The sequence below is a fragment of the Serinus canaria genome, chromosome 3, assembly GCF_022539315.1.
Source record: "Serinus canaria isolate serCan28SL12 chromosome 3, serCan2020, whole genome shotgun sequence".
NCBI classification, from domain to species: Eukaryota; Metazoa; Chordata; class Aves; order Passeriformes; family Fringillidae; genus Serinus; species Serinus canaria.
The window spans coordinates 93,323,823-93,343,423 of record NC_066316.1 but is presented as its reverse complement, the minus strand read 5'-3'; the positions used below and the strand labels follow the sequence as shown (position 1 = coordinate 93,343,423).

The 19,601-nt window shown below is 37.3% G+C and overlaps 1 protein-coding gene across 6 annotated transcripts in view; it reads left to right on the top strand.

Annotated features, from left to right (window-relative positions):
- Nucleotides 1–16,616, top strand: part of FBXO25 (F-box protein 25) — a 30,808-nt gene extending 14,192 nt beyond the window's left edge. For 3 of the 6 annotated variants that reach the window (XM_050972300.1, XM_050972301.1, XM_050972297.1), the window contains 5 exons: nt 3,441–3,534; nt 4,264–4,448; nt 6,270–6,479; nt 8,684–8,827; nt 15,429–16,616. In XM_050972300.1, coding sequence (XP_050828257.1) covers nt 3,441–3,534; nt 4,264–4,448; nt 6,270–6,479; nt 8,684–8,827; nt 15,429–15,518 — 723 coding nt within the window. In that variant the 3' untranslated portion in view covers nt 15,519–16,616. The remainder of the gene's footprint in view (nt 1–3,440; nt 3,535–4,263; nt 4,449–6,269; nt 6,480–8,683; nt 8,828–15,428) is intronic. The other 3 variants (XM_050972298.1, XM_009094846.3, XM_050972299.1) reach the window with 2 other exon arrangements.
- Nucleotides 16,617–19,601: the final 2,985 nt, after the last annotated feature.

Genomic DNA, 19,601 nt, shown 5'->3' with positions numbered 1-19,601 from the left:
GCACTGAACAGATGATGATTTGTAATTGTATAAATATCCTGATCATATGTAATTTTTAATGCAAGTAGCAGCTTCAAACTGAGTAAATTTTCTCTGGTGAAAACTCTTTGTATGGCTGTCCGAAAGCCTATAGCTTGAGGAGGATGGTGATGGCCAGTGTGCTGTGTCATTTTAAAGGGGAGCATCGATGGTAGTTTCAGTTCTTGTTTATCAGTCTGGGTAATGAACTCTCTTTAAAGGTAAAATAATTTCTATACAGCCAAAAATAGTGAAGTGTTATTAATCTTAAATATACATTGCTGCATCTCAAATATGTATCAAATAATAATTTCCAGAAGAATGCTTGATGTATAAGTATTCTGCAATTTCTGTATGTTCTGTAACTTTTTACCAGTCCCGTGATTCATTGCAGATTTTTTTAATCTAGGACAAGATATCTATGCATTTATCTTTGTTAACTTCCTCATAACTTGAGACTGCAGCCTTAATTACCTCAATGCCTTACCAGCTGCCCAGTTGGAAATGCCTATTTTGGGGATACTGATTTCTTTCTAGCCCAAGGTTTATTTTATTATTTAACTTCAGGTAGTAAAGTGCTTGTCCCAGTTCCTAGCGAAGTTCAAAATCTGAGTCATATCAGGGCTAGAGTGGACTGTTCAGTGATGAGGCTGTTCACAAATATTGTATTTCTTGGAATGCATCCTGAACTTGAAAAGACACAAATAAAAATTAAATAAACATACCAGGAGAACACCCTTACCACTAGCCTGTGGACTATTTGTAGAGAAAACACATTCTATCCATCCCTGTGAAGATGAGGCAATGTATTATACTTTCAGAAAAACAAGAGATGTGGAAACAAATAAAAAAGGATTTGCTTCCAGGCCAGTGGTTAGGGTACTTGCATGGTTTGTTCCCCTTGCAGGATTTGGGGTTTTTTTGGTAGATGTATGTATTTGGTTTAGAACGTGACTTTCTGTTTTGGGAGCAGAATCAAGAGCTTTGATCCTTCCCAAGACTTTTCAGCCTTGAACAGTAGGAAGAAGGAAAACAAAAGCACTTAAAAAAGGTGATTTGGTATAAATGGTGTCAACCTTGGGTGTCTCACTTGAATAGCAAGCAAGTGAAAGGAATCAGATCTAGAATTTTGCATTTGTTTTAGATACTGCAGTACCTAAACTGGGTTGCTCAAAACAGTTGATCAAGTCAAAGTGCAAAGTCCAGCATAAGCACGTTGGCTGGTTTTTCTTCTGTTCACCAAGAAATATAAAAAGCTGGTTTAGTCAGCCAGGCTTAAGATCATTGAGGAAGGAGCAGTACTTCAAAATTCAGAAATTTGGCTTTGCACTCCGAACCATTATTCTGCTAATAGCCGACCCTAAGAAATCTAAGTGAATTTAAAATAGTAGATAGATTTTCAAAGTCCTTTAAATGTTTTAGAATTTATTTGGAATTTTTAAAATTTAGAATTGTTTTGAAAGTACAAAACTTTGATCATGTCTTTGCATCAGTTCCCCTGAGGTGGTGGCTGTTTGATAGCAAGGTATAACTCAAGAATACTATTTTTAAAGACCAAACCCTACGCTAGCTCTCCTTTGATCCCAGACCATCAAGATTATTCTCCAACTAACTAAAAAGATATCATTCATTATGAAAAGCTAATATTAATGTCTATCCAGGACTCCAGGATGGGCAGTGAGGGGGAGAAGATAGGATCAGTTGGTTTTTTTGTATTTGTTGGTGCTGTAGTGTATTGATAACTTTGTAGCTGTTAATTTCTGATACGCTGAATTTGATATGGGTGGGTTTTGTCCCAATGTTTCAGAGTAAACAGAGATCTGTTCAAAGTTACAATCTCTAGTAGACAACATAAGCCATGGCTCTGCATGTATCAGTGTGTGAGATCCTAGTACTCTGCTACTTTGCTTTGGCTACAATTGTCTTAATCCTTGCATATTAACTTTCACTGAAATTGGAATCTTAATTACAATCCATCAGGTGGAATTTGTTTCTTTAATTTCATCTTTAGACTGAGCAACACACCTGATTTTTTTTTTAATTAATCAAGAGAAATGTACCTACTTGCTTGAGCTGGCAGACTGCCAGAGACCGCTAGGTATGTTCTCAATTATTAATCAAGCTAATAGGCTTTGAAAAAGCCAACAAAGAGATCCTGGTATCTATTTATGCAGTTTTTGAGACTAGATTGCTTGTATTTAAATACATCAGGACAATTATTTCTTTCTTTCATAGCACATAATATTTTGTCAGAGATCGTGCAGAGGAGCCAGAAGTAAAATCAGCGACGGGCAGAACAGGTCTATTCTTTCTTCCTCCCAAGGAAAATTATTGCTGAGTGAAGTGTCAAATTGCTGTTTTAGAAATGAAGATACAATATAATTTTTGGCAAGCTTAGTCTTTTTCATCCTCTGTGCCAACACTTGGTGCTACTTTGCACCAGAACACTCTGTAGGGAATGCTGTTTTCTGCTCCATGCTTTCCCTTTCCATGTGTTGAGAACACTTGTTCTGAACTCATTGTTATTAAGGGCAAATTGCAAAGCTTGGTGCCCCACCTCTAAACATTGCAATGGTGTCACAACATCAAACTCTCATAATAAGAGACCATTTTTTTGTTGAAGACCTAATGGTTCTTATCAGCTATGAAACTTAATCTGAAATGTTGAAGCAAATGTGCCAGAATGGAGCAAGGGCTGCCTCTAGTAGCTGTAGCTTGGCATTCATGTGAGGCAAGAATTTAAGCTGTTGTGATTATTTTGCCCTAATTTCACTTTTTTTTGCTCACAGTGGTTTCAGAGACAGATGTGTGGACAGCTAGGAGATTCTTACTATAATACTTAAGAGAAAGTTACTGATATGGTTTGTACACTGTTCGTTATTAGATTGCTGTGGTTTATTCTACCAGGAACCTGACAGTAGGTCTAATACAGAAATTGGTTTTGCCTAGTTTAGGCAAAATAGAGTATTTCCTCTCCATGAGTAGAAAGTAGTGCACTAAATCCATTACACTTCAGTTTGACCAGTATGATACTTTCACTTGGAAGCTGTAATTGTGGTAGCTAGTATCAGAGTGATGTTCCTGGCTACCAAATCTGTCAGGGACTTCAGGACCCAGACACATCCAAGTTCACTTTTGTCTTTGTGAACCCCCAAAACAGACTCTGTCATTCATAAAGTATGTCACGTGCTTTGCCAGAGATAAGCATTTTTACAGTATTTTGAAAATGTGCATCCTTCAGAAATTGTTCATGGGATGCCAGTGGGTATGCCTAAAGCTTTCCACATGTCTTACTTTGTCTTCTGAAATCTGTAGTTATATTTTCACAAAATGCCAATGCAGGCTGTTGTGAGTGTATGCACTAAATGTGCATTTAGAACCATCCTTATGTCATTCTTCTGACTTTTATTTTTTTGTCATAGCTTTTGCAGTTAATTGCAAAATCCCAGTTAACTTCACTGAGTGGTGCAGCACAGAAGAACTACTTTAGCATTTTGGACAAAATTGTGCAGAAGGGTAAGACTTAAAGATTTGTAATCTAACTGTTCAGATTTAATTGGTGTAACTAAGCTATAAACAGATTTTTTTTTGGTCGTTATTCTTATACCCATTTTTACATTGTGAGACATAGTAATAGCATTCTTAATTATACCAGGTTTCATACTTCCCATCCTATGATTGCAGTAAGTTATTTTCCCTTTGTTATGAATAAAGTCTATTGTAACAGGTTGGTGAAATTGTAACATTTAGATTCTTTTAAAAAACTAATGGTTACTGTTAAGTTATACTCTTCACAAAATGTAAAAGCTTTAGGTTAATAAAAGACTTGGGTTTCAGTTTGCATGATGTACTGCGACTCAAAAAACATACATTTTGATTATTTTAAGAAAAAGCCATTACATTATATTGATTTTTATTTTTTTCTGGTGACCACACTAAATGGAGATGTTATACTGCGTGCTTTGAACTGAAGAAATGGGATTTTTACCTACCTGTTTAGCATTAAGCTTATTAAATGCATAGCATGAATTTTTGCATCAAATTTGCCTGTGATATTGTTCATTATTGATCTTGCATGTAAGGAACAGCACCAATGAATGTCATGGTGGGAATTAGGGCAGTTATTTGTACAGAAACAATTGAGTTGTAATTAATTCATCTAAATAAGGAATGTTGATTAGCTTGAGTTATTAGCTTGGTTAACTCTGTCAGCCAAAATTGTGTTTGGTTTGTTTTGTTTTCCAGTTATGGAAGACCAATATAATCCGCGGTTGATCAAAGATCTTCTACAAGATCTGAGTTCTACTCTCTGTATACTAATTAGGGGAGTAGGAAAATCTGTGTTGGTGGGCAACATCAATATTTGGATTTGCCGATTAGAAACTATCCTTCTGTGGCAACAACAATTAAAAAATCTTCAGATGAACAAGGTATATTATTAAATCATTTTAATTAATATTTGGGGGAGGAGAATTATATTGAATGTTGCATGAGGACTTGTAAGTGAACCAAGTTTCAAACACATTTTAGACAGTTTTGCTTGTTTTGTTTTATGAAGTAATGTAAAATTAATTCATTGGCATCAGCTTAATTTTCTAATGTTTTAATAACTTTTCTCTACAGTTTCTGTACTGCTGCTTTGTACTAGAGATGTATAGATAGAATTGGTTTTCCCACTCAAATAAGTTATAAAAAATTGTCTCTGGTTTGTCAGATAGACATGGGGGAAAAGCCCCAATTTTTAGTTCCAAAATAAATTTTCTAAAAATCTAAAAAACATTTTGGAGGTGTATCAACTCAAGTAGCAATTTACTGATTTATTCATTAGCACAGTTGCTTTTCTAAAAAAAAAAAAAAAAAAAGACTTTAGCACCTGGATACCCCTCATGTGACTGTGTTCAAAGCATGTGGTATGCACTGTTCCAGGGTTTTATAGTGGAAACTTCTGATGATAAGCAGACAACTTTTTTAATCTGACTAGGTTATTTCTGGAAGAAATACTGTAAGATAATTCTCATTATAAAGTCATACAAGTGTTTTATCTATTGGCTTCCGGCTGTGAAATTCTGAAATTGTCCTTTTTGTGTGAGCTGGTGATCTAAATAAACCAGCTACTTTTGGAATAGAAAGGAGAACTGAGAAACCTGGTCTCAGCAGTTTCCATGCACCAGGCAACCACAGCACAGACACTTTTGAGACAGTGCAGTTACTGCTGCACTTGTTCCCTTCCAGCATGACACTTCCCTTGGAGCTGTTTTACACTGGCTGAAGTAGCCCATGAGGAATCTTGCATCTATAGTGCTCAGAGTCATTCCTCAGAGGAGGAATGCTGCTCTTCCAGCACTGCTTGTACCAGATGACTCCATGGAAAGTCTGGTCTATAAGCAAGGTGAATGGCTGGGAAGAAAGCAGACAGAAATGTGAGCCCATGGATGCAGGGCTGCTGTGCTGCTACCAGTTTGTGACAGTGCAGCTCTGCTCCCTGGGGCTGGCAGCTGCCCATGCTCCCTCCCTGCCAGCTGGGACATGGCCTCCAGCCTGCTGGACCTGTGCCACCTGGCACTATGGGCTCCAGCTTTAATCCTGTAGAGCTGTGCTGCTGCTTACCCCATTGCAGTTCACAGAGGTGTATAGTGTTAATGAAAACATTCTCAGTGCTCTCATCTGTCACCTCTGCAGATCTTCTCATTTATAAATGAGGGGGACCTTTCTCTAGACTTCAGAAATTATCCCATTCTCTTCTGCCCCTAACTTCCGAAATGCTTTCATTTTGTATCTCTGGTCTTCAGTCCTGTATTCTATATTCTATTCTGTACTCTAGTTGGCTTAAGGCAAGTGTTTTGTTTGTTAATAAAAATTGAGAAACTGTAGTGATCCAGCAAGTTAGAAATAATTGGTTCATGCCTTTCTTATAGTTAAGGCTTTAGCACACTATAGATGGAATTGACTAGATTATAGTTTTCAAGACTGCATAATATTATTTTGAGAGAACAGAAGTGTTTCAAAAATTATTTGAAATTTAAATAATGAATTTAGGATATGTTTATTTTGACAGTGGGAAAGCTATGAATTATAAAGCTTACAGTTTTTTGCTTCTTCTGTACATTAATTTAAATTCTCAGCAGCAGTTAGAGAATAATTATAGGCAGGCATTAATCATAGATGTTACTCAATGATTTGAAAAAAACTAAACTAAGATGCCAGTAAAGTAAAGAATCTTATTTGTACTTTATACTGTCATGTTTTTGTAGCTAAAAGTCTTCAACTCTTATTTCCAGCAAGTCAACAATGGACTTACACTTAGCGATCTCCCTATCCATATGCTGAATAACATCTTATACAGATTCTCTGATGGCTGGGACATTATTACTCTGGGTCAAGTGACCCCGACGTTGTACATGCTTAGTGAAGACAGACAGTTGTGGAAAAAGCTCTGCCAGTACCACTTTGCAGAAAAGCAGGTAAGAAACTCTTATTTGTATAAACGTAGCTTTTTTGATATCATGTAATAATTATGGAGCAGGCGCTTGCTCTTTTCAATATCATTGTGCAATAATCATGAGTATTCACTGTGTTTGGGGCTTGATTTCTCCTAAATGTTCAATTCAGTATGTCTGTGAGTTTAGGATAACTACTGGGCTGTTTCCTTGCATTATTTTTGAAAGTGAATGCATTATTTTTGAAAGTGAATGCATTATTTTTGAAAGTGAATGCAATATTTTTGAAAGTGAATGCAAGGAAACAGCCCAGTAGTTATCTTAAACTCACAGACATACTGACTGCAGTGTTTAGGAGGAATCAAGCCCCAAATACAGAGAATACTCATGATTACTGCACAATGATTGCTAGATGGGCTTTTTAAAAAAACTGACGAGCCAGTGTTGTAGAGGATACCTCTAAAGTGTTCCTCTGAAGTAGAGCTTGCTTTACCAACTAAGGTAGGCAGACAGGTTTCTCAAACTTTTAAGCTACATGAAAATTCTGGAGAAGCCAACTTGAATCTTTGCTAAGAAGATAAGAACAAATGCTTTGAAATTAATAACAGAAAGAGAAGCAGTACTTTCCTGTCACTTCCTCATAAAGAGCATTAAATAATCTAGGAATGACTCCAGAACTGTCTTCATTTTCTGACATTAATAAATGCTGGGAAAAATCAGAGTAGGTAAAAATAAGCCTAAAAACGTGGAAGGTACCTTATCAGAGCTGCAGGAAGAACTTCTGAAACCTAGTACATTCTGTACTGGAGGAAGCCAAGGTGCCCCTTCTTAAATCTGGCAGGTTGAAGTTGCTTGGTGACTACCAAATCAAGTATTATTGTAATGGGGAAGACAGAACTGAAGCTCATTTAACTCAGGCACCATTGACCTAAATAAGATTTTTTTTTGTGTGTGTGTGTTTGTGAGATGAAAGGTTCTAGAATTAACTGTGGAAAAAAATAGACAGAAGCAAACTGAAAACCCTTCTTCAGAAGCAGCCTAGAAGAATTCAAGGTGAAGTTACAAGGGTAACAAATTTAAGCTTATGTAGCAGTTGAGTGGATTTTGAGGGTAGATGAGGTAAGCTCTATTGAACAGTGACAAAACTGGTTAGAGAGGAACTTCTTATACTAGGGTAATGCAGGGAGAGAGATCCTGAAGGGTTTCAGTGAAATTAGCTGTCCCTGTGCCCCATGAAGTACTCTTGTACAGTGTTTCCCGTGTGTTCCTGAATGTTCACATTCCATTTCTTACTACGTTATTATCTAATGATATTCCCATATCAAATTCTGCTTCTTCTCATTAAAAGTTTACAGGCTTAATCACATGAGGTTGGTTTTTTCTGTCCCCTGCAGTGTGTTTGAGCCATTGAAACAACCATGAAAACATATAATTGATATCTGAAGAGCATTTTTGGAGAAAAATGAGAGCCATTATGAAACAAAAGAAAGGGTAGCTGAAATCAGAAAGGCATTTCTATTCTCTCCCCATTCAGGAATTGTCTTCTGAGTGAAGAAAGCCTTCAATATATTAGCATTAATCCACACTGAGTGGAACAGAAGTCTTTTATTAATACATGCTTAATAAACCTTGACTGTCTCTCAAGCTGGGGAGAAGTAGCTGTTGTGCAGCAGCTAATCTGTACATGCAGATTGATGTACTTCTTGATGACCTAATCTCTAATTGTTGCTATCCTTCTAGAAAGATCACAACCAAATGTGGAAAATAAACTAGTATATGTGTTTAAAATTAAAGAGCTTTTTTTAAATCTGTAATGCTTTAACAGAAAACCACTATCTGTAATGCACAATCATGTTTTTAAATCTCATTTCTGGGTGGTTTGGGTTTTTTAAAAGGATAAAATTAATTGCTTAGAACTCTAAATACTGTTTTGTTAAATGCTTCTTGACTATAATTAGAATAATTTTGAGACAGTAGAATTAGATCAGCTGTGTATGGCCTAGTTTTTCTTGGCAAATATGCACTGTCCTATTTTTAGTCTTTGCCTTCCATCTTTTTTGTGGCCAGATCTCTGTCACTGCTTTGCAGAGATGTATGATGTCATAATATTGACTTCAAAGAGTTCTAGTTACAAAACTTCAGTTTAACTACCTTCCCCCCACCTTCCCCTGTCCTTCGCCTGAATTGACTACAATAATTTTAAAGGAAGATATTAATTTTATGTCTAGTTTTGTAGGCATTTGATTCCATCAGAGAAAGGTCACATTGACTGGAAGCTGATGTACTTTGCACTTCAGAAATATTACCCAATAAAGGAACAGTACGGGGACACCTTGCATTTCTGTCGACACTGTAGTATTCTGTTTTGGAAGGTAAGAGCTTTGGAACACATAATCAGAAATAAGTCCAAACAGCTACTGGTGATCATCTGCAAGGAAAAATAATATAGTCATCTTACCAGCTTTCTCATGTGGAAGGTGATTGGGTAACTAATATCTAACTTTAAAATAATATATAAAGCTTCCATATGAAATCTGTGTTAAATTCTAAAGTTGTTCTTAATCTTGCCTTCTTAGTTCTTGGTATCTGATAACCTCCATACTTAGAATTGCAATGAAAAGTGCCATGTGGAAAGAGTTACTCTTCTACTTCTATTAATTTGATCTTATGGAAAGTTGTGAGGGACTAGTCTGAAGTTAGTGTTTTTAATGATGCCATGCTAATCAATACATGTCTAATGAGAAATAATTACTACATTTTTACCTACCACATTGGTGTAGGGCTCCTTATTTTTATATTTTTGCTTCTGTCCCATATGAAGCTTGGAGAAATGTTTAAAACTTCATCCAGAGTATGTTTTACCCTGCTTTTGAGGTTTGCCATGAGGCATATGTTGTCTTATAGGATGATTTTAATTTCAGTAGGGCATTCTCTTCTTAAATCTGTGTTATTACATAATCCTGCTTTTGCTCTGTGTTGCAGTGTAACAGAGCCTTCTAGTTAGTGACACTTCCTTAATTTTACAGCTGAAAGACCAGATATGGGTAGTGTCAAGTGGACAGCAAAGAGCAGAAAATATTTGAGAAATCTTGGAAAATACCTATATTCTAATTAACATCAATTAGTTGCTCTTGTGTCATCTTCCTGTGATTTTTATGAGAAGTTGTGAGTCAGTGTGAGGCTTTTTAATTTTTCTTCAAAAAACCTAGGCTGTTTAACAGGATAAGATAAATCCTGCTAGAAATAGCAGGTTCCTTAATGATGTGATCTTGAAGTTGAGTATTTTTGATATCATTGGAGCCCTTCCAAGTAGTAATATTTTGCAAAATTAATAGTAGGAAAGCAGGTAGCCAGAATTAGCTTCTACTGTGAAAAGCCTAGGCATTTTCTGAAAGATATGTGTCAAGAATGACTAAGAACTTTGATTACAATGGAATAAGTCTTTAGCATGTAGCTCAATATGTAGGGTAAATCCTTCCTCTGAAAGGGGAAATTTCAAAGGTAAGTGCACAGGTGAATTTAGATGGGCATTTGTGGTATGAGATTTCTCTAGACTGCTTGCCATCACTGTGTAGAGTTAATGCTTTCTGCACTAAATATCTCTCATTTTGATCTTAGTATAATTGAAAAATACAAGTTTCTAATATTAGGAATTACTCTAAGTGTGTTTGGAATTAAACATTTAACTTTGGAGATGGTGGGACAGTAAGAGGCAGTGAACCTGTGCAGGTTGCAGTAGTATTCCAGTAGTAGGTTATAGCAGTCAAGGTGACAAGACACCTGTTCCAATCTACTGCTGGAATAATAGGGCTCATTTTGGACTTTAAAATTCTTTGAAACACAGCACAGGAAGTGCTAAAGCTGCTTTGGACTGATGGGCAGTACCTCCTAGATCACCATTCCAGTGCTGCCTCATCCTAGAGATATGGGCAGGTCTTAAAGTGACAGTGCAGTTATAGATTGGTTGTGTGCCTCTGCACAAAAATCCTGGAGCAGGTGGTTGGGATCAGCTGTTTCAACAAGAGCACAGTCAGCAGGTTGAGGAAAGCCATTATCCCTTTTCATGCAGCACTCATTAGACCATCTGGGATGCTACAGCCATGAGGCCCCCAGCACAAGGGAGATACTGATAAGCTGGGTGAAGTTCAGGTGAGGGTCGTATAATCAGGGAGGCTGGAGGACTGGCCATGTGAGGAGTAGTGAAGACTGCTTTAGGGGGACATAAGAGCCTGCCATGAGGACAGCCAAGCAAGGGAGCAGTTTGACCATAGAGCTGATGCAGTTTCCATCCTTGGATGTGATCAGGAACTGACTGGATGAAGCTCAGAGCAGCCTGGTCTGATCTCACAGCTTAGCCTGCTTTGAGCAGGAGGTTGTGCTAGAGACCTCCTGAGGTGCCTCTCATGCTCATCATTCTGTGAGCCCACACTGCAGTATTCCTTCTCTAGTCTTGGCATCTAAGCCTTGTCTCTGTCTTAAAATAAATGATGATCAGGCTGAAGTGGATTGTTAAATGAATTGATTTATGCATAATTGGCACCCTTATTGGCAGGGACAAGTGAATTGTTCATCTGAAATACTGTCCTTCATTTTACAGGGCAGTGTGGGTCAAGTAGTGCTGGTCATGCAGTTATATGGGGGAAAAAAATAGTGCTGCCTTTTTTTCAGGCACTTGTGTCTGTATCTTTTCCCAAGCTTGCTAAAGAGAGCTGGGAAATAAAACAGGGGTGAGGGGCAAAGAGATAGGAGCTACTTTATTAATTCTAGATAAATCCTGTTCTAGGTGAAAACATTCCTTAATCAGAACTTTTGTCAGGCTTTGAAAATTTATTCAAACTTCAGTATTATCCTTGATTAGAAAGATTATTAAATATGAGTATATGAGTGCTTGACATACAATTATATCTGTAATGCATGGCAAGAAATATCCAAAATAAACAAAGCAAAAAAATAACAAAAACACTACCACCAAATCTAAATTCTAAAAGAGAAATCACAATTACAACAGAGGAAAAGTAACAAGTGTTTGAATATTGAAACAAATGGAAGCCCTGTATTCTTGAGATGACTTATAATATGGAAAAATTTTATTTCTTTGTTTAATGGTATAATTGAGAAGTCAGGCAACTTTTGCTTTCAAGGTCATTCAGAAGAACTTCAGGCAGAGATGAACTCTTCTTCATAAGGGATCTATTTTTATTTTTCTTTCTTCATTAAAGAGCAAAGCGAAACATTGGAATAGTTGCAGAGAAAAAAGTGCTAAAGCAATCAGGGCATAAAGAAGTCTAGGAATGATTAATTTCTCTTAACTCAGTTGTGCTAACAAGGAACATGACTGCTCTCCATAAATTGTTTTTGGAGACAGAGAAGTGGTGCATAACATGAGACTACTTAGGGAAACTACTTAGACTAAGGGCCATCCTTGATGCAAGTAAATTGTAGTTTTAAGTAAGCGTGCTGAGAGTTAGGAATTTCTAAGAACCAAAGCCACAAGGGTCTCAAATAGCCCAAAAGCACAGGCCTAGCTAGTGATGAGAAGAAATTTCAGCAATTTATGAAATTGATAATATAATGTAATTGCTGGCAATGTGGGAGGGCTACATGCAGGAAATTCTTGGAGCCCTCTGCTTTCTGTTGTTTTCAAAGAAGGCCTTGCAGAAGAAGGAACTGATGGCTGTAGAATTGAACTACTTATTGAACTGATGAAGTAGGGAAATGATTTTTTACTTTTTCAGTATACTATAATAATCATAGTGGGTTTTTAAAGCGTTTAGGAGTTTTTCAGGAAGAGGCACTTGTATTCCTTTACTTGTCTAAAAATCTGTAACCAAAGTCAATTTATATATAGCATGTAGGAGTCTCCCAAGTTCTTTGTTGGAATTATAGTGGCTTCTGTACTCTTCTGTGTTAGGAGGAAGTCATAGGAAAATTTTCATATTGAACATCTGTTTTCAAAATGACTTCTTACTAAAGGATTTGTCCATGATGAAACTGAAAAAAATGTGTAATTTCAGTAGTGCAAAAGTAATGACTAATTATTGTGTGATACCTCTGTGAGTTCTTTCACGTATGCTATTTCCTCTGTTCCACTAGGCACCAATTGTGGCAAGTTCTTTTATTTTCCTGAGCTTACTTAGTAGCACTTTTCAGTTATCTCAGACATGACCACAGAAGCTGAAATATCTTTTCTTCTTTCAGTTTCCAGGGCTTTATGAAAACAGTGTAATCACTTTGCATAACACTTGGTTTTAGTCTTCTTGCCACTTGTGCTGATTTTGGTTCTCACAAAGCTGCTTGTGATTTGCCACAAGAATAAAAGACTTTTTCTAAATGGCTTATCAATCTTTGCTTAAATAAACCTTAACTCTGCTTCTTTTACTTTATGGCTCTCCTTCCTGCTTCCTTCTTCACGATTTCAAAGGACTACCACCTTGCTCTGTTACTCCAGGTATTTCTTGTGTCTCATCTGTTTTCACTGCTGACTGTTCCATAATGTCAAAGTGATTAATGTGTTCCTTTGTAATTGTCTGATGCTCTTTTTTTTGATTTTTCTTTCTGCACATCAGTTCAGCAGCAGGAATAGTTTGTTTCTTGTTCCCTTTTAGATAAAGGTAGTGATGACTTCCCATTTCAGCTTTTCATCATTTTGTCTTTTATTATTTCCATATTCCCTCTTAATACCATTTAAACTAGGAGCCATAATTCAATTTCTAATGAGCATAGGTGTCAGTGGGTTCAGACAGATTTTGCTAAGAAATAGGTTTTTCTGCAGTCAGTGTTATTATAGACTGTTTTCTACATTCCCTGGTGTATTTAATTCACTACTTAAATCTGAAGAGTAACATGTACCTCAAACAACTTTCATACAAAGGTACTAAAATTGATTTTATTGCACTTGGAATGCTGTAGTCATATTTACTTTTATGTAATTTATCTGAAAAAAATTCCCCAAAACTGGCTGAATGTGACTTGAGATAGTCAAGGGAAGCAATTATATTGTTGCCTTCTGAATGAAGAAATGATGAAAATACTTTTACAGAGCTTCTTAATGTCTAGCTATGCTAGATTTTGAGGAAAACAACTACATTTGCCAGTAAACACTCCTCCTGGGGAATTCTTGCTTTGAAAGAAGTCTGCTTTAGCTTTGAAACTTTGAAAAAAAAATTATTTTAACACTTTTATTAAGTGGTTTTATTTTAGAATTTAGTTTATTATTCCCATGAAAATGTATTTCTCTTGAAATGAGGAATACTCATAATTACAAGAAAGTTGTGATTCTCCTTTTCAGTCCTCATCACTTTTTTCACAGTAAAATTTATTTTGTTTTCAGTAACTAAAAACACCAATAACTGATCTCTGAGATTTTTATTGCACCTGTAATTCCTGACTGGGTAGAACTTTCAAAAATGCTTTTATAATGATTTGCAGAGAAAGCAGCCTGCTACAAACTCAGTTTAAAATATTCAGAAGCACAAATAAGAAAGAGGATAAACCCTACCTTGTTTCCCAGAATTGTAATTCTGATGGTGTTTTTCCCTGGAAACTGAGAAAGTAATGACATGACATTGACATGACAATGGGTAGAGAAGATAATAGCCCATTAGCAACTACCTTTAAGAGTGTTTTCTGGAGTGGTGCAGCTCTTCCTTGCAGATGTCATCTCAAGATGAAGGTGTTAACACTTCTGATTTGGTCTTGGTCAGCTGTTCTTTCTCATCTGCAGATTCCCCCACTAGGCAGTTCTACCTGGGTCTCTCTTTTTATGTGTGTTTGTCTTTTCCCTCTGTGTCATGAATCTAACAACTGTTTCTCAGGTGATGTTAAAGCAATTATTAAAAAGAGTGGGAGGATGAGGAGGTGATACCACCTGGTGAATTCTTGTAGTTCTCCATAGACCTAATGGAAAAACACAGATAATAAATCTATTGAGTAACAATTTTCACTGGAAAAGCAGAGCAGTATTTAGAATAAATTTCACCTGGTGCACTTTGGTGCTGCAAAGACTGCTGGTGGGAATGTGGCAGTGGGAAAAAAATCACTTAGAGATTCTTTCCTTCTATTAACAGAATGACATGTAATTTCATTTCCTATGGAAACAAAAGCAATGAGGAATAGGTGTCTGTGATCTGTTTGTCATGTATTTATCGAATTTTCTTGCCTCACATGGTGCATTCACCAACATTGGTGGAAATGGGACAGAAACTCCTTAAAGCCTGGTGAGGACACTTTGAGCCTTACAACAACACTGACAAGTTTTTTTAACTTCTCCACTGATCTGTCTGGGAACTTCTTCTCATTACACCTCTGCATTTCCCTCATTTAGGGGGTTTTAATAAGATGCAAACTAAAACTTTTTATTCAAAGAAGAATTTGAATCTTAAATAATCAGACAGGTCTTCTGAGGTCATATTTCTGTAAGAAGAAAGAAAACACTGCAGGCTTAGTGAATTTGTAATGGCAAAGCCTTTCCACCCCGTCTTACTCCTCTATTCCTACCTTGCCTAGGTGCCAACTGCTGTTTTAAGGCAGTGCTTTCATTTCAGCTGGGGAAAAGGTAGGCATGAAAGATGAAAGAAAGATGAGGGGGGAAAATGTAGCAGGGTAGAAAAGCTCTTAAGACTGGGAATTCAAACACACTGTTGAGGTTTTTTGAGGAAATATCTGCTGCCCGTCATTTTCAAAGCAAGGGACTCATTTTCCCCCAAAGCAGTAGATAACTTCAGGTTCTGATTAAATAGATAATTTAAGTTCAGTAAAGCTGGTGCCTTTTTGCCTTTTTGTTATGCTTATTGAAAAATAATGATTAAGGAAGATGATACTTTTTCAAGGGCTTCAGCTCAGGTTCTGGTAGAGAGAATTGTTTTGGGTTTGAGTTTTTTATTGTTTTGTTGGGGTTTTTTCCCCTAAACTGGGGGTGAAGGGAGACTGAATATGGAAAGAGAACTTTAGTTATTTTTCTCCTTCTTTTTTCAGGATACAGGACACCCCTGCACAGCCAGTGATCCAAACACCTGTCTCATGCCAGTATCTCCTCAGCATTTTATTGATCTCTTCAAATTTTGAGATGTTCAGTAGCTGTTCTCCTGTGTTTGTGGCCATTTTTGTGAAGAGTCAGGCAGGATATGTTATGCTTTTTGTGCAATATATTTAAGTGTAATGTTATATTGTAGTTTAAATAAATATATGGGGGAGATTATCAGAGAGGTTCATTTGGCATATTGCTTTTGTGCAGAATAGCAAGGAGGAAAGGAGAAACATTAAGAAAATTTCGTTGTCAGGAAATCTCCAGTGGACTTTTTTTCAAGTCCAAGAAAGACCACTTTAATCTCAACTTTAAATCTATGCTTTTGACGCCTTAATAGTTGGTTAAAATTATGTAGGGGAGTTTTGAAAATTTCATGGAAGAATTAAACTACTCTTGCAGGGACCAAAGGAGGGGGTTTTTTGTTAATCCTTCTTTCTATAAGCCATGGTTTTCAAAACACCTCCATGTAATTTGCACTATTATAAAGAATAGGCCAATACTCTTTTAGACTCTTACTACATCATTATGAAGGTGGCATTCATTATTAGGAGCTAGTGACTAAACTATAACTGTGGTTATATCTGCTGTTGAACCTATATGAATGAAGGAAATCAACCAATTTTTGTACATACATTATGCAAAAATATTTATTTTTCTTAAGGACTTTATTAAACATTTAACCTGTCTTAGCACATCTTGCAAAACTCATGAGACCAATCTGGGGCTACTGAAAATCTTTCTGATGGTAGCTGCAGCCTTCATTTATACTGTTTGGAATGTCTACAAGTGCAACTGTATTAATTTCGTCTTCTAAGAAGAAGACATTATTGAAATGTAATGAGGATGGAGTTGCTTGTTCCTGGACTAATACAGTGGCAGACCACTATGCTACCAACTGAGGTTGTAACCTGACAAGCTGTGGGAAACACTGAAAGTCAGTCTGAGCTGGAGCACCTTCTGCCAAGTTAATCAGATGATAAATTCTCCAGGAAGCTTTTTTTTTTTCTATCCTGTAGAACAAAATAAATTGCTTGGCTTAAGCAGGTAAAGGAAAAATTGTAGAAGTTTTGGATTTGTCAATGAAATTTAACAATATGTATTGTACAGAAAAAATAAATCATGTACCAAATTCTGCACTTCCTTGTTCTGAATCCAGTTTTGTAGAGTGTAATAAATCTGTTATTCCTAGAAGCCTCTGGTGCACAGAGATGAATCCATTTGAATTGTGTAAGATCTTTCTGTAACCTGTTGTCTATAGTAATTGGTAATGGAATGAGAAGCATACAAGCAGTCCTAGTGCTATTGCTTCACAGTAGTTTGTTCTATTAGCCCTTTCTGTAATAGCAGAGCTGGGCTGTTAATAGGCTGCACAAGAAGAGGAGAATATTGATGTCCTCAAGAAATAGTTTTATGTTAACTTAAATCTTTGTGATTTGAATTGAATTGCTGGTTTTTGTGGATTTTTCAATACAGGGTTTTGTGGATTTTTTTCCCTTTGTTTCCATGCAGGTGTTGGCTGTGGTGAAAGTAAGGTCAGGTGTGGATCCAAGGACCTCCATTCTTATTCCTGTTCATTCACAGCATTGCTGCAAGCCTTGCTTTCCCAGCCAAGCACTGCTGCAGCCACTGCATTTGTTAAAGACCCAGCAGCCCTTCTTTAACAGCAATTTGTACCCCATTTATTTAATTCTGTAACAGCTCAGATGCTTTCCTGTCTCTGTGACCTCAGTAACCCTGACAGTGGCTGCTGGTGGCTGACAACCATTAATCACTCCTTTATCATGGTTACAGTTCTGCTACCCTGCATAAAGCTTCTTGTAAATATATGGGTGCTTTCTCTGAGGGCTTGAAGCAAAGGTTTTAAAGGCAGCATTTGGTCTGATGCTGCTGTGAGCTCTTCCCCCTCATGCTGAAGGCCTCTGCTGAGGGACTGTGCAGAACCACCTCTCCTGCAGACAGAGGGCAAAGCCCTTACACTGTGACCCTGTGACCTGAGAGATGCCCAGCACTCAAATGACAAATAAGGTGACAGCTGGGGCAAGGTATTAGGAGAGCTGAGAGGAAACCTCTCTCCTAGCCACTGAACTGAGGAGGGAGAGAAATGACTTTAAGGTCTTATAAGCCATTTTAAGACAGGTTTGGAAAAAAATAATTTTCATGTTCAACTTGTTGCCCACCAGTACCCCACGGCCCCAAAGCCAGTACAGTGGCTTTTTAAACGTTGCTTCTGCATAAGAGAAATGCACAGATGGATGTGCTGAGAAGCATTTCAGTTCAAGACTCTTTATTTAAGGAATCTTAAACACTGAGTGTGGAGTCACATTGTCATGAGCAGTGTTGTAAGCTTTTAACACTGGCAAAACTGAGTTTTGGGAACAGTTCCACAAACTCCTTAAATATTTAGTGAACACATTGCTTAGACTTAAGGCAAATAAGAGTTTGATTAAGAGTGACTCCGTGATGTGAGGTCACTGGATGCATAAGAAGATAACTTTCAGTTGTGTTACTGAAGCAAAAAAGCTAAGGCAGTGATTTTGGTAATAGGGTTGGTGGTGGTTGAGTTTTTGTGTCGGTCTGTTGAGTTTTTTAATTTAAAACTTATAAAGAATGGGGAAAGGATTTCACCTTTAGGATAACAATCTTTAATACCTCACCTGAAGCACAGAACATATTTTGACAGCCTGAATTTATCTTCTTTTCCTTTATTCCAGCACTCTCTCGTGTAACCTAAAGCACTGTAACCATGAGAAGGGTTATGCCTTAATGTGAAACCTCTGCTCTTTGGCCTCCTGTGTGCTGCTGTCCTAGGAGGAAGGGCAGGCACTCTCCCCTTCAGCAGAAAGGGTGCCTTGAAATGTGTTCTAACTGTCTAAAGCAGATGCTTCTTTTTCTTTGGGGACAGCTTTTGTCCTCAAACCTGGATCTCCTTATAGACAGATTTTGCAGTGGTAGGAAATAATGTTTTAACTGTGGTCCCTCCATGATTACTTCCCAGTCCTGGGTGATTTGGCTTTTAGTGATTTCTAGTCCTGAGAATAGCAGTTCAAAGGCAGTCAGGATAATTCACTGCTATAGTCCACAAGGAGCTTGAAATTACAATTTTGAAAAACAAGGTCTCCCTTCCCACTCCCCAGTCACTGCCTCCCAAACCTGTCTCTAAGAGACTCCTGCCTTTTTTATTACATTCTCTCCCAACAGTTTTGTTCATCTGTTTCTGGGAAAAGACATTGTGCCATGGACCTCCTAAGAGCACTGTGTGAGCCTTTTTCTTTGGAGTCAGACAGGACTGAAGCTCTTGCCTGGAGAAAACAGAGAAGTGGGACCTTGCTCACTCTTTCCCCCTGCTCCCCCTCCCTGAGAGATACATTAAGTTGCTTCAGGAGAAAGGAAGAAACTAAACTTCAGGAAAACACCAAGCTCAAACCAAGAGGTCTCTACTAGGCATAGCATTAAAGGACTAGTGGCCTTTTGCAGTCTTGAAGGCAGAAGCAATGAGGGCTAGCAGGAAGGAGAGGTAGGATGGGGAACAGTAGCACAACATTTTGGATTTTGTGGTGCACAAATTAGCATATTTACAGCTCCATCATTGGCAAAGAACTTAGAGGAAGGCTAGACCCTTAATATCCAACTAAAGTTGCTTGAATTGGCAGATAGATAGGTACCTGCATTATATAAATCAATCTAATTTAACAACTATTTGGAGACAGTTATTAAATTAGAGTTCAGAATATGGAAAGATTAGCTAATGATGCTACTTTCTTGCACTGTTTTTACCCTTTCATCTGCAAGTCTCAGGTCCAAACCCTCAAAGACACTGGAATATAATTCCCAGCAAAAATTCCTACAAAGTTCAGTAGGATGAGGGTTACTTTTAATGCTTAAAATCTCTCTATTGAGGGACATGACAGATAAGTGGATCAGGACATGAGAGGTGAGAGTAAGGTTGGGTTTCTTTTGATTCCCATGGACCATCCTGTGTGCCACACACAGACCTGTCCTCTACCTGTCAGGCATGCTGGTAATGCTTATTTCCTGCATGTTTATGTGTACATTCTTCTACAAATATGAATAAAACATCTTCAGTTTTATATCTGTTGCACTTTATAGTCATTGTGCCTTCA